The sequence below is a fragment of the Eleutherodactylus coqui genome, chromosome 1 (assembly GCF_035609145.1).
Source record: "Eleutherodactylus coqui strain aEleCoq1 chromosome 1, aEleCoq1.hap1, whole genome shotgun sequence".
Taxonomy (NCBI): domain Eukaryota; kingdom Metazoa; phylum Chordata; class Amphibia; order Anura; family Eleutherodactylidae; genus Eleutherodactylus; species Eleutherodactylus coqui.
In genome coordinates this window covers 235,015,138-235,030,445 of record NC_089837.1, presented here as the reverse complement: position 1 = coordinate 235,030,445, position 15,308 = coordinate 235,015,138, and the positions used below count along the sequence as shown (strand labels likewise).

The 15,308-nt window shown below is 46.2% G+C and overlaps 1 protein-coding gene across 4 annotated transcripts in view; it reads right to left on the bottom strand.

Moving 5' to 3' along the window:
- Positions 1-15,308, bottom strand: part of LOC136611531 (uncharacterized protein MCAP_0864-like) — an 88,734-nt gene that overhangs the window by 31,217 nt on the left and 42,209 nt on the right. For 3 of the 4 annotated variants that reach the window (XM_066591222.1, XM_066591232.1, XM_066591205.1), the window contains 2 exons: positions 10,232-10,394; positions 7,795-7,953 (listed from right to left, as the gene is read on the bottom strand). In XM_066591222.1, coding sequence (XP_066447319.1) covers positions 7,795-7,953; positions 10,232-10,394 — 322 coding nt within the window. The remainder of the gene's footprint in view (positions 1-7,794; positions 7,954-10,231; positions 10,395-15,308) is intronic. The other variant, XM_066591214.1, reaches the window with a different exon arrangement.

Here is a 15,308-nt window from a genome sequence, read left to right as displayed (position 1 = left end):
AGTCAATGGGCGACCCAAGCATTTTTGTATATCGCCGATGTTCGCTAAGGTTTCCATTTGTGAAAATCTGGGCAATTCAAGAAAGTGATGGGAAAGACACAGCAACGGATAGGGCAGGCGAGGGGCTACATGTTCGGCTGCATCTCAAGTTCCCAGGTCCCACTATTAAGCCACAACAGCGGCAAGAGTGCCCCCCTCCCAACAATTTTTACTTCGGAAAAGCCCTCATTGGCAATGCATACCTTAGCTAAGCACCACACTACCTCCAACAAAGCACAATCACTGCCTGCATGACACTCCGCTGCCACTTCTCCTGGGTTACATGCTGCCCAACCTCCCCCCCCCCCGCACGACCCAGTGTCCACAGCGCACACCAAAGTGTCGCTGCGCAGCCTTCAGCTGCCCTCATGCCACACCACCCTCATGTCTATTTATAAGTGCGTCTGCCATGAGGAGGAACCGCAGGCACACACTGTAGAGGGTTGGCACGGCTAGGCAGCGACCCTCTTTAAAAGGGGTGGGGCGATAGCCCACAATGCTGTCCAGAAGCAATGAGAAATATAATCCTGTGCCACCGCCATCAGGAGCTGCACACGTGGGCATAGCAATGGGGAACCTATGTGCCACACACTATTCATTCTGTCAAGGTGTCTGCATGCCCCAGTCAGACCGCGGTTTTTTATAAATAGTCACAGGCAGGTACAACTCCGCAATGGGAATTCCGTGTGCACCCACAGCATGGGTGGCTCTCTGGAACCCACCGGCTGTACATAAGTTGTATCCCATTGCAGTGCCCTGGACAGCAGAGCTAACATCAGATTAAATGCAGGTGGGCTTCGGCTCACACTGCATACCCCAACCTGACCGGGGTTTTTAATTCATAGACACAGGCAGGTACAACTCCCTATTGTGAAGTCCCTGTGGACCCACAACATGGGTGGCTCCCTGGAACCTACCGGCGGTACATAAATATATCCCATTGCAGTGCCCATCACAGCTGAGGTAATGTCATGTTCAATGCAGGTGGGCTTCGGCCCACACTGCATGCCCCAGTCAGACTGGGGTTCTTTAGAAGTGGACACATGCAGTTACAACTCCGTGTGGACCGACAGCATGGGTGGCTCCCTGGAACCCACCGATGGTACATAAATATATCCCATTGCATTGCCCATCACAGCTGAGGTAATGTCATGTTTAATGCAGGTGGGCTTCGGCCCACACTGCATGCCCCAGTCAGACTGGGGTTCTTTAGAAGTGGACACATGCAGTTACAACTCCGCGTGGACCGACAGCATGGGTGGGTGCCAGGAAGCCACCGGCGGTACATAAATATATCCCATTGCATTGCCCATCACAGCTGAGGTAATGTCATGTTTAATGCAGGTGGGCTTCGGCCCACACTGCATGCCCCAGTCAGACTGGGGTTCTTTAGAAGTGGACACATGCAGTTACAACTCCGTGTGGACCGACAGCATGGGTGGGTGCCAGGAAGCCACCGGCGGTACATAAATATATCCCATTGAAGTGCCCAGCACAGCTGAGGTAACGTCAGCTTTAATGCAGGTGGGCAAAAAATTAATTGGATTACACTGTAGGCAAGGGCCCCAAAAGATTGGTGTACCAACAGTACTAATGTACGTCAGAAAAATTGCCCATGCCCAACCAAGAGGGCAGGTGAAACCCATTAATCGCTTTGGTTAATGTGGCTTAATTTGTAACTAGGCCTGGAGGCAGCCAAGTTAAAATAAAAATTGGTTCAGGTGCAAGTTTCAACGCTTTAATAAGCATTGAAACGTATAAAAATTGTTTACAAAAATTATATGACTGAGCCTTGTGGACCTAAGAAAAATTGCCCGTTCGGCGTGATTACGTCAGGTTTCAGGAGGAGGAGCAGGAGGAGGAGGATGAATATTATACACAGATTGATGAAGCTAAAAGGTCCACGTTTTTGATGGTGATAGAGAACAATGCTTCCATCCGCGGGTGCAGCCTACGTATTGTTTAGGTATCGCTGCTGTCCGCTGGTGGAGAAGAGAAGTCTGGGGAAATCCAGGCTTTGTTCATCTTGATGAGTGTAAGCCTGTCGGCACTGTCGGTTGACAGGCGGGTACGCTTATCTGTGATGATTCCCCCAGCCGCACTAAACACCCTCTCTGACAAGACGCTAGCCGCAGGACAAGCAAGCACCTCCAGGGCATACAGCGCAAGTTCAGGCCACGTGTCCAGCTTCGACACCCAGTAGTTGTAGGGGGCAGAGGCGTCACGGAGGACGGTCGTGCGATCGGCTACGTACTCCCTCACCATCCTTTTACAGTGCTCCCGCCGACTCAGCCTTGACTGGGGAGCGGTGACACAGTCTTGCTGGGGAGCCAGAAAGCTGTCAAAGGCCTTAGAGAGTGTTCCCCTGCCTGTGCTGTACATGCTGTCTGATCTCTGCGCCTCCCCTGCTACCTGGCCCTCGGAACTGCGCCTTCGGCCACTAGCGCTGTCGGATGGGAATTTTACCATCAGTTTGTCCGCCAGGGTCCTGTGGTATTGCATCACTCTCGAACCCCTTTCCTCTTTGGGTATGAGAGTGGAAAGGTTCTCCTTATACCGTGGGTCGAGCAGTGTGTACACCCAGTAATCCGTAGTGGCCAGAATGCGTGTAACGCGAGGGTCACGAGAAAGGCATCCTAACATGAAGTCAGCCATGTGTGCCAGAGTACCTGTACGCAACACATGGCTGTCCTCACTAGGAAGATCACTTTCAGGATCCTCCTCCTCCTCCTCCTCCTCAGGCCATACACGCTGAAAGGATGACAGGCAAGCAGCATGGGTACTCCTCAACGTGCTGAGATATAGACAGGAGGGTGCTCTGACTATCCAGACATACTGTCTTCCCCCGCCTCTGTTTCCAAGCGCAAAGCGTCTGCCTTTATGCTTTGCAGGGAACTTCTCAAGAGGCATAGCAGAGAAATGGTGAGGCTAATGATTGCAGCATCGCCGCTCACCATCTGGGTAGACTCCTCAAAGTTTCCAAGGACCTGGTAGATGTCTGCCAACCAGGCCCACTCTTCTGTAAAGAATTGAGGAGGCTGACTCCCACTGCGCTGCCCATGTTGGAGTTGGTATTCCACTATAGCTCTACGCTGCTCATAGAGCCTGGCCAACATGTGGAGCGTAGAGTTCCACCGTGTGGGCACGTCGCACAGCAGTCGGTGCACTGGCAGATGAAACTGATGTTGCAGGGTGCGCAGGGTGGCAGCGTCAGTGTGGGACTTGCGGAAATGTGCGCAGAGTCGGTGCACCTTTCCGAGCAGGTCTGACAAGCGTGGGTAGCTTTTCAGAAAGCGCTGAACCACCAAATTAAAGACGTGGGCCAGGCATGGCACGTGCGTGAGGCTGCCGAGCTGCAGAGCCGCCACCAGGTTACGGCCGTTGTCACACACGACCATGCCCGGTTGGAGGCTCAGCGGCGCAAGCCAGCGGTCGGTCTGCTCTGTCAGACCCTGCAGCAGTTCGTGGGCCGTGTGCCTCTTCTCTCCTATGCTGAGTAGTTTCAGCACGGCCTGCTGACGCTTGCCCACCGCTGTGCTGCCACGCCGCGCGACACCGACTGCTGGCGACTTGCTGCTGTTGACACATCTTGATTGCGAGACAAAGGTTGCGTAGGAGGAGGAGGAGGGTGGTTTAGTGGAGGAAGCATACACCGCCACAGATACCACCACCGAGCTGGGGCCCGCAATTCTGGGGGTGGGTAGGACGTGAGCGGTCCCAGGCTCTGACTCTGTCCCAGCCTCCACTAAATTCACCCAATGTGCCGTCAGGGAGATATAGTGGCCCTGCCCGCCTGTGCTTGTCCACGTGTCCGTTGTTAAGTGGACCTTGGCAGTAACCGCATTGGTGAGGGCGCGTACAATGTTGCGGGAGACGTGGTCGTGCAGGGCTGGGACGGCACATCGGGAAAAGTAGTGGCGACTGGGAACTGAGTAGCGCGGGGCCACAGCCGCCATCATTCCTTTGAAAGCCTCCGTTTCCACAATCCTATACGGCAGCATCTCCAGGCTGATAAATTTGGCTATGTGCACGTTTAACGCTTGAGCGTGCGGGTGCGTGGCGGCGTACTTGCGCTTGCGCTCCAACACTTGCGCTAGCGACGGCTGGACGGTGCGCTGAGAGACATTGGTGGATGGGGCCGAGGACAGCGGAGGTGAGGGTGTGGGTGCAGGCCAGGAGACGCTAGTGCCTGTGTCCTGAGAGGGGGGTTGGATCTCAGTGGCAGGTTGGGGCACAGGGGGAGAGGCAGCGGTGCAAACCGGAGGCGGTGAACGGCCTTCGTCCCACCTTGTGGGGTGCTTGGCCATCATATGTCTGCGCATGCTGGTGGTGGTGAGGCTGGTGGTGGTGGCTCCCCGGCTGATCTTGGCGCGACAAAGGTTGCACACCACTGTTCTTAGGTCGTCTGCACTCTCAGTGAAAAACTGCCAGACCTTTGAGCACCTCGGCCTCTGCAGGGTGGCACGGCGCGAGGGGGCGCTTTGGGAAACAGTTGGTGGATTATTCAGTCTGGCCCTGCCTCTACCCCTGGCCACCGCACTGCTCTTCCAACCTGCCCTGCTGCTGCACTTGCCTCCCCCTCTGAAGACCTGTCCTCAGTAGGCGTAGCAAACCAGGTGGGGTCAGTCACCTCATCGTCCTGCTGCTCTTCCTCCGAATCCTCTGTGCGCTCCTCCCTCGGACTTACTACAATTACTACTACCTGAGTGATAGACAACTGTGTCTCATCGTCATCGTCCTCCTCACCCACTGAAAGCTCTTGAGACAGTTGCCGGAAGTCCCCAGCCTCATCCCCCGGACCCCGGGAACTTTCCAAAGGTTGGGCATCGGTCACGACAAACTCCTCCGGTGGGAGAGGAACCATTGCTGGCCATTCTGGGCAGGGGCCCGAGAACAGTTCCTGGGAGTCTGCCTGCTCCTCAGAATGTGTCATTGTAATGGAGTGAGGAGGCTGGGAGGAAGGAGAAGCAGCAGCCAGTGGATTCAGAGTTGCAGCAGTGGACGGCGCAGAATTCTGGGTGGTCGATAGGTTGCTGGATGCACTTTCTGCCATCCACGACAGGACCTGCTCACACTGCTCATTTTCTAATAAATGGGTCTACCGCGTGGACCCATTAATTGTGAGATGAATGTGGGGACGCCAATAAACGTGCCTCTCTCCTAATCCCGCAGCAGTCGGCTGCGATACACCTGGATCAGGAGCTCGGCCTTTGCCCACACCCTGACTTGGGCCTCCGCGTCCTCGCCCGTGTCCACGTCCTCTAGGCCTACCCCTACCCCTCAGCATGCTGTATTACCAGTAGTGCAGAAACAGAACGCTGTAATTAAATGTGCCGCTTATTGGCCTGTGGTTGGAGGCTGACTTCGCTTACGGAACGCACAGCAGAGCCAGGAAAGAATTTTGCGCAAGCCTGCTGTAACACTTAGCTGGCTGCGTATGAATTAGGACAACTACCCCCAGCAGAGACGCAGTACAGTCAGGAAGGTCACAGGCAGCCCAAATAGATTTTTTTTCCCAAATTTTTTTGGAAAAGCCCACTGCGTATATAGACTGAATATGTCTTTCACTGTCCCTGCCTCACCACCACTACTGGCCGTGGACTATGTAAAATTACTGCAGACTGTTTCACTCTGGACAGGATGACAGCGGTGATGTAAGAGGCAACGCAGAGCCAGGAAAGAATTTTGCGCAAGCCTGCTGTAACACTTAGCTGGCTGCGTATGAATTAGGACAACTACCCCCAGCAGAGACGCAGTACAGTCAGGACGGTCACAGGCAGCCCAAATAGATTTTTTTTCCCAAATTTTTTTGGAAAAGCCCACTGCGTATATAGACTGGATATGTCTTTCACTGTCCCTGCCTCACTACCACTGCACGGCCGATATACAAAAAAAAAAAAAGTGCAACACCGCAAAAAGCAGCCTCCACACTACTTACTGCACACGGTTAGATGTGGCCCTAAGAAGGACCGTTGGGGTTCTTGAAGCCTAAAATCACTCCTAACGCTCTCCCTATAGCAGCTCCGGCATCAGCAGCACTTTCCCTGATCTCTGTCAGAATGCATCTGTGGCGAGCCGCGGGAGGGGCCGATTTATATACTCGGGTGACACCTGATCTCGCCAGCCACTCACTGCAGGGGGGTGGTATAGGGCTTGAACGTCGCAGGGGGAAGTTGTAATGCCTTCCCTGTCTTTCTATTGGCCAGAAAAGCGCGCTAACGTCTCAGAGATGAAAGTGAAAGTAACTCGAACATCGCGTGGTACTCGCCTCTAGTAACGAGCATCTCAAACACGCTAATACTCGAACGAGTATCAAGCTCGGACGAGTACGTTCGCTCATCTCTATTCGTAACCTAGGAAATGTTTTTAAAAAAGTAAATACAGTTCAAATTTAATATCTTGGAAAGAGAGGTTTCTACAGTATGACATAAAGTAGTGGTAGTTATTACTAAACCAATTAGCTAACTGATGGTTGCCTCTTAAAGGACCACTCCAGTTATTTTTTTTCATTCATAATGAAGTTCCTCCCCCAATATATAAGTTTACTACCGTGTTTCCCCGAAAGTAAGACAGTCTTACTTTCTTTTTATCCCCAAAAGCCAGACTATGTCTTACTTTTGGGGTATGTCTTATAATAAAAAAAATCATTACTCACCTCCCCCGGCGTGCTGTCGCGCTCCGGCAGGATGTCGCTTGCTCCTCGTCCCCGGCGCAGCATTGCTTTCTGAATGCGGGGGCTTGAAATCCCCGCCTCCAGAAAGCTAATACACACGCCGTCAGCCAGTTACAGAATGGCTGTGATTGGCTAAAGGCGCACGTGGCTTCAGCCAATCACACTATTCAATGACATCATTGAATGGGTGTGATTGGCTGAAGCCACGTGCACCTTCAGCCAATCACAGCCATTCAATGATGTCATTGAATAGTGTGATTGGCTGAAGCCACGTACGCCTTCAGCCAATCACAGCCATTCTGTAACTGGCTGACGGCGTGTGTATTAGCTTTCTGGAGGCGGGGATTTCAAGCCCCTGCATTCAGAAAGCAATGCTGCGCCGGGGACGAGGAGCGAGCGACATCCTGCCGGAGCGCGACAGAACGCCGGGGGAGGTGAGTAATGATTTTTTTTTTCTACGGTATGTCTTACTTTCGGGGTACGGCTTACATTGGCCGACCCCCCCTGACACCCCCGATACGTCTTACAATCGGGGGTGTCTTACTATCGGGGAAACACGGTAGTATTAGCTTGCTTAGTTATTCCTTTTTATCTGAAACTCTTGGCCTCTTCTTCCTCAAATGATCATGTGATCTCAATTCTGACCAGCTCTGATCTACTTGTGTTTATGTTGCCTGAAACTAGTCAATTTCATAGTCTGTGTTATGCGGTTACATGTTTCCTCTGCTATTGTAAGACCCACAATTGATGACTGCTTATAAATTGTCTTTCACAGTAAAAAGACTTTCTTCATTTCTTTCTTGCGAATTGGGAATACATTAGTGCTTTTTGGGCTCCAATGATTGTGAAAAATTGGTAGGTTCTTTCTGTACAGTTACATGGACTTGCAGCTTTTCAAAACTTTCAAAGTCCTCCTTCAATAGCACCTAGCTGATTTGGCAATGTAAAGGTTGGGCATAATGTACCTCCCAACCGATAAAAACTTGGAAAGTGTAGAGTTGCAGTTGTCTCTGGTCTATTAGTATGTTACAACAAGGACTTGATAGCAAACATATACAATGTAATTAATATGTTAATTTTACCTGTCCCATCAAATCCTTGAAATGCTCAGTTGCCTTCTTAAAGAATTCTTGCTGCATTTGTACTTGTTTGATTAGTTGCTCTTCTTTGTTCTTAACACTTAGAAGTTGAGCGATGCTAGTAGAACTGTGGATATAGTTGTCTTCCTTCAGTGCTTTCTGCTGAAATAATCAATGCAGGTCTTCTAAATTCCAATTAAAATCACATTCTGTAAATCATACTGAAATTACATATCAGAAGCTCGTTGGCATCGTTGGCTTCAACCATTAAGTAAGTCACATGTCATTTAAAATGTCTGCCTACTCTTACATAATAAAGCAGCTTTATGTGTATATTTACTAGCAATCTAGACATTGCAGAAAATATTGTCCATGTATACACACCAATCAGAAATAGTCATGCCACTTCACTGAAAATCCCTATGGATCTATCATTCGCCAAATGGGTTAAAGACTAGTGATGAGCGAGCATACTCGCTAAGGGCAATTGCTAGAGTGAGCACTGCCCTTAGCGAGTACCTGCCCGCTCAAGACAAAAGGTTCGGGTGTCAGCGGCGGGCAGGGAGCTGCGGGGGAGAGCGGGGAGGAACGGAGGGGAGATCTCTCTCTCTCCCTCTCTCCCCCCGCTCCCACCTGATGACTGCCGCTACTCACCGCTCCCCTGCGCCGGCACCCGAACCTTTTGTCTCGAACGGGCAGGTACTCGCTAAGGGCAATGCTCACTTGAGCAATTGTCCTTAGCGAGTATGCTCTCTCATCTCTATTAAAGACCTAAATGAGCAATATGTCAATAAATGATAACCTGGTCCAGGAAAGGTATGGGTTCTCCTTAGGGAAAGCACCTAGAAGCTGTGAGGAGACTCATAAGGCCATCCATGCTCCTCTGGGAAATATGCAAATGGAAGATACAACAATACCTCTGCAGCGTAACCTATTGGAAAGCAGCATTCCATCAAGTCAGTGTCAGACTTTTTAACAAGCCTTGTAACAATGACTGGGAATTGTGAGCCAAAGCCAGAATCTTCGCCGTAAGGAGAAGATAACCATGCAAAGACAACTCTTTATGGAGAAGATTCTGGCTTTGGCTCACAACTCCCAGTCATTGTTACAAGGCTTGTTAAAACTTGAAGGAATGCGGCCTTACAATAGGTGGCGCTGTAGGGGTATAAGTTTATCTTTCCATTTGAATAAACAATAACCTTTCACGTAGTCACTATCTTGAATTTGAACATCGCACATCTTAGGATATATAAGGACAACAAAAACTTTGTTTTTTCAAGTCCTCTCTATATCCAACAACAGAACGCCATTATTATGAATCATTTTCTCCCCCCAAGACTGGGAAATGTACGCTTTCACTACATTGTGCATATTAGTAGAGAAATAGATATTTGCACATGAGCACAATATAGAATGACATAATGGTAACATTGATCAGATATCAATTAAACAAGTAATTTCATAGACACATGCCTAGATTTATAACTGCAGGTATTAAAGCCTTGAATCCTGTAATTCCATACCTGACAGAGAGAAGAAGAAGATGAAGCAAACAATGTTGCAGCATGTCATAATCTAAACCTGAATCTGTTGCTTGGCAACTTGTGAGGTCAATGTGAGTGGGAGAAAACTAGAACACCTATGTGCCTGTGCCCCTCCTATATAACTGCAGTATGTGTCAGGGCCATGAGGGCAGGAGGACAGTGTGCCATTGAAATGTTTTTGAAGAAGATTAAATAAATCTCGATGGTATGGAAGATATTCCTTTTTCACTAAGAACTTTATAGTGTATCTTCCTTTACAGCTATTTTTAGTAAACCGGCAGCATAGATTATTTGAAGTGTTTCCTAATAGGGTTCTTGTGTTCTTCGAACCTTAGCCCCTCTCAGTCTCTACTCCCCTGATGTTGTCTGGATTACCCCAAGACCGAAATGCATTGGAAGGAAAGGGCAAGTTGGGGACTGGTTCCTGTGTAGGGTCATGCTTTTCAGGACCATTGCCCTATTTGCAAAGGAGGACATAACTTTGGAGAGGATAAGGATAAATGGTGAATCTGAATGGTGTCTTGTGTTCACAACTAATGCCTCATCTCAAAAACAACACTACTAGATTCTCTTACCTAACCCACCACAACTATAATACATAGAATTATATTAGTGTTTAATAAGAGATCCCCTTTAGCATATAGTTAAGAAAGCCTAAGGCTTTGCCTCTGCATCAGGCATTCCATTTTATCTATGAATGCTAGCGCAAACAGCGCTATCCAGACTCTCTCGACTTTTTGTTGGGTTTTCATCATGGTTTCCGTTATTTTACAAAAAAAATTGTGCAATACACAAATTAAAATAATAAAATGAAGACATGCACGATTAATTTTCATGTGCAAAACCCAATCTTCAGTTAACATATGAATATGTTTAAAATATTACATTATTCTTACCATTTCCATCTTTTTGGTAAGTTCCAGTTGCTGAGTTTGCAATGCATTGTTCTCATTGGCCAGCTTGGCACAGTCGTTCACCATTTTCTGTCTCAGGACTTTTTCCTGTTCAGAGAGAAGATGTTTTTCCCGAATTTGCTGATGGAGAAAACTTATTTCATTCCTGCAAAACCATAAAATGTGAATTTTTAGAGCTACTCCAATTCCATCTATATGTATATAAAGACGAAAGCCCTCACTGACTCACTCACTGACTCGCCACTAATTATCCAACTTCCTGATGTCGTAGAAACTTGAAATTTGGCACAAGCATAGAATATGTCCAAAATAGGAGAAGTTAATGGGACCCTACTCGATTATTCAATTCTAAGCGCAAAAGAACTAGCATCCAAATTTTACGTACGGATTTTCCTGGTGCTGCTGCATGCACTAAAATTTTGTACAATTCAAAGGTTACTGACACTAATCATTTCATCTGGGGGCATCATTCCCATACTGAGATCACAATTACAGTTGTGTTTTGGAGAGGTCAGGCTAGATCCTGCACCAGAAGTAAGTCCAACTGGTCACCCACTGCAGTAGTAGGTCCGGTGCATGGGCTCACTTCACCAAGGTGTAATATCCATAAAATGTTAAGTCCATAGTTCAGCACATGAATAATTAAAAAATATCAACTTTATTTCAATTCATGTTCAAAGCCAAGTTTTCCCAAATTGGAGGAAACACATGTCCTCTGAAATTCTTAAACTAATTCCTTAGCCATAGCACATGTATGTCTCCCATAGACAACCATATATAACACCCCAATGTAATCACCTAATGTCAAAAATATTTGCATATTCAGAAACAGCTCATAAAAATATCTCAAAATGCAGAAACAATAATAATCAGTAACCAATAGGAGTTAGATTGAACAGTTAAAAACAATAAAAAAGGGATGTGTGTGTAGCGGCACAGCAAATAACGCAGCACGATTTCCCCTCTGAGATTTAAGCACCCACATTTAGAGGAAAATCCAATATGCCTTCTGATTTAGCAACATAGTTTTTAAATTCCCTCCTCGTCTAGGTTTCCTGATTTGTTTAATATTGTTGTTAGCCATTTAGTTGTTCACGACCCTCGGCGACCTTAAAGACTCCCTCCCTCCCTCCCTGTTTTTCGGTAATGCACTGCTTCTTTCAGTTGTGTGATATCCATGCCAGTATCAGCTCTGACAGTATCAGCCATCGTGTCTTTGGCAGCCGGGTCTTCTTTTACCACTGATCTGTCCAAGTATTATAGATAGTGATGAGCGAGCATACTCGCTAAGGGCAATTGCTCGAGCAAGCATTGCCCTTAGCGAGTACCTGCCCGCTCGAGAGACAAGGTTCGTGTGTCGGCGGTGCGCAGGGAGCTGCGGGGGAGAGCGGGGAGGAACGGAGGGGAGATCTCTCTCTCCCCCCCCGCCCACCCCTGCTGACTGCCGCTACTCACCGCTCCCCCGCATTGGCACCCGAACCTTGTCTCTCGAGCGGGCAGGTACTCGCTAAGGGCAATGCTCGCTCAAGTAATTGCCCTTAGCGAGTATTCTCGCTCATCTCTAATTATAGATTTTTTTAGTGACTCTGCTCGCATGGTCAAAATACGTGAGCCTAAGCCGGCCATCTTCTCCTCCAGTGATATATCGGGTCTTACACGCTTCAGGACTTCTCTGTTTATTACTCTTGCCATTCAGGGTATACGAAGCATATGTTTAATACCCAATACTTGAACGAATTAACAAATCCATTGTGTTCAAAATTAAAATGTCCAGACAGGTTCAAAAGATTTTGATTATTCGGGTTAGAAATATCCTAAAAAAGATCCAATATCCTAATTCTCAATTTCCTGGATGTGCAACCTATTTAGGCTATTTTACAACTCTCATACACACGTGGCTGTTATAATTTAAGTAATCTTTGATCTGAAAATTATTATTAGTTTTCATATCTGAAATAAAAGTTCTACAAACACTGGCTCCACATCTATGAAAGCCATGTTGCTGCAACTATGTTGTTTGCGATAATTTCCTATTAAATAATAAAAAAGGTGATTGAAGGGTCCATAGATTGGGGGGTGTCTATACACTACTCTACTCTCTCTTAGATAAAATAGACTGGTCTATATTCATCTAGAATTTCTCTAATCTGCTGCAATTGATTAATATATTGTAACATTACTACAGGACACCCAGCATTTCATACATTCTTTTTACCTATTAGTTAGTAAGTTCGCCCAAGCTTTACTTTGAGCTATAATATTAGCTTTCTTCAACATCCATATTGGATAACCATATGTGTATCCCAGTAAAAGGAAGTTTTAAGATTTGACATTGGAAGGTTGCAGAAATGGAACCAAATTTTTGCAAGCATACATCTTGAAACACAATATTGCATAGTAGGAGTAGGCACCCCAGGCATACTATTAAGGCGATACCAGTAGGGAAGATGCCTAAGGCAAGACATAATTATAATGAACTTGCAAGATACAAAGATGAAATTAAAAAGATTAGTGATAGAATGAAACATCATCCATGCCTTTAGACCACCCCATACATACAAATATTATATGAAGATGAGGCTTTGCAGTAGTGTATAGAAACCCCCCACTATATGGACCCTTCTGTCACCCAGTTTATTATATACTGGGAAATGATCCCAAACAACATGCTTCCAGAAAAAAGAATTTTATAGATGTGGAGCCAGAGTTTAATAGAACTTTTATTTTTGCAACGCCAGCAAAAAAAACTTTTCAGACATGCAAAATAATAATTTCCAAAACAAAAATTACGTAAATTATAATGCCAAATCTATATGATCATGTGTGAGACTTGTAAATTAGCCTACACACGTTGCACATCCAGGAAATGTAAAATTAGGATATTGAAGCATTTATAGCATATTAATAATCTGAATAATCAAAATATTTTGAACCTGTCCCAGCATTTTATTTTTGAGCACAATGGATTCCTTAACCCCTTCATGACGTGGCCCTTCCCCCCCCCCCCCCCCCTTCCATTTTTGTTTTTTCCTCCCCCCCCTTAAAAAATCCTTTATTTACCCATTGACGTCGCTGTATGAGGGCTTGTTTTTTGCGGGACAAGTTGTATTTTTCAATGGTAATATTTAATGTACCATATAATGTACTGAAAAACTGTTAAAAAATTTTAAGTGGAGTAAAATGAAAAAAAAAAACGACTTCCGCTATCTTTCAGTGCGTCTTGTTTCTACGGCGTAAAAACTGCAACAAAAATGACATGATAACTTTATTCTATGGGTCAGTATGACTACTACGATATCAAATATGTATAGGTTTTTTTTTTACTGTACTACTCTTTTTTTTTTCAAAGACATTTCATTTTTTTCAATTATTTTCTGCCACCACCTTCTGCGCGCAATAGCTTTTTTATTTTTCTGTTGACATAGTTCAGCAAGGGCTCATTTTTTGCTGAATGTCCTGTAGTTTACGTTAGTGCTAATTTGGAATACATACAACGTTTTGATCGCTTTTTATTGCGTTTTTTCTGGGAGACAGGGTGACTGAAAAAGTGCATTTCTGGCGTTCTTTCTTTTTTTTTTGGACAACGTTCACCTTATGGGGAAAATAATGTGCTACTTTGATAGATTGGACTTTTACAAACGCGACGATACCAAATATGTATATTTATTTTATTATTTAGACTTTTTAATTATAGATTTTATTACTTTTTTTTTACAATTAAAAAAACTTTATTGCTCTTTTTTTTTACTTTACTTTTAAGTCCCTCTGGGGAACTACAATATGCGATACTTTGATCGCTCCTGCAGTATGACGTAATGCATTATGTCATACTGCATTCTGACAGGCAGCCTATCAAGCCACCTCTCTGCATACATACCCTGACGCTCCAGGACGTAAATGTACATCCTGGTGCGGGAATGGGTTAAACGTATTGGGTATTGAGCATATCAGAAAACCTAAACTGGTAGGGGATTTGAGAACTATGTTGCTAAATCAGGAGGCATATTGGAATTCCCTTCTCCAAATTTGGATGCCTTTAGGCCTCATGTCCACGGGGAAAATCAGGCCCGCTACGGATTCTCCATGTAGAATCTGCAGCGGGTCCCTCCTGCCCCGCGGACATGAGCGCTTAAAATAGGAATAAATCAGAATTAACTTACCTCTCACACGCTCCGGATACTTCCTTCGCTGCGGCGTCATCTTCTCTCATCGCGGCCGGATCTTCTTTCTTCGGCTCGGCGGATGTGCATGATGACGTCGGTGACGTGCCCCGCGCATGCGCCGGGCCGAAGCAAAATGATCCGGCTGCGACTGAGAGAAGATGGCGCCGCGGCGAAGAGAAGAACCGAAGCGTGTGAGTAAAATCTGATTTTTGTGTCCCGCGGATCCGGACGGCTTCCATAGGCTTCAATAGAAGCCCGCGGGAGCCGTCCCCGCGGGAGACCCGCACGAAAATGGAGCATGGTCCAGATTTTTTCATGCTCCATTTTTTTTAAAATCCCTTTTATTGACCATCCGCGGGTATTTATCTACCCCGCGGGTGGTCAATGCATCCCTATGGGATGCGGATCCGCGGGCGGGAGAAGAGTTAAAATCCGCTGCGGATTTTAATTCTTATTTTGCCCGTGGACATGAGCCCTTAGGGTTAAATCTCAGAGGGGAAATCATGCTGCATTATTAGCTGTGCGGGCACATTCACAACCTTTTTTCTTGCTTTTTATTGTTCTATCTAACTCCTATTGGATACGGATTATACTGTTTCTGCACTTATAAGTTTTTTTAAGAGCTGATTATGAATATGCAAAAAATTCTGATTTGGGGTGTTTATGTGGTACGAGGACTTATAAGCTATTGTTTCTCTGTTACCAGCCTTCAGGTGTGTAGCATATTAAACATATATTGTTCGGTTACACATAAGTATAAACGTAATTATAAGTATCTAACAAATGAAATACAGCTACTGTATACTAACTTCACATAATCTTTCAGTTCCCTTACTATGACCATGGGAATGTAATCTCCTTTCTGAAGAATGTAAACTTCTGCTGTGTGACGTGAG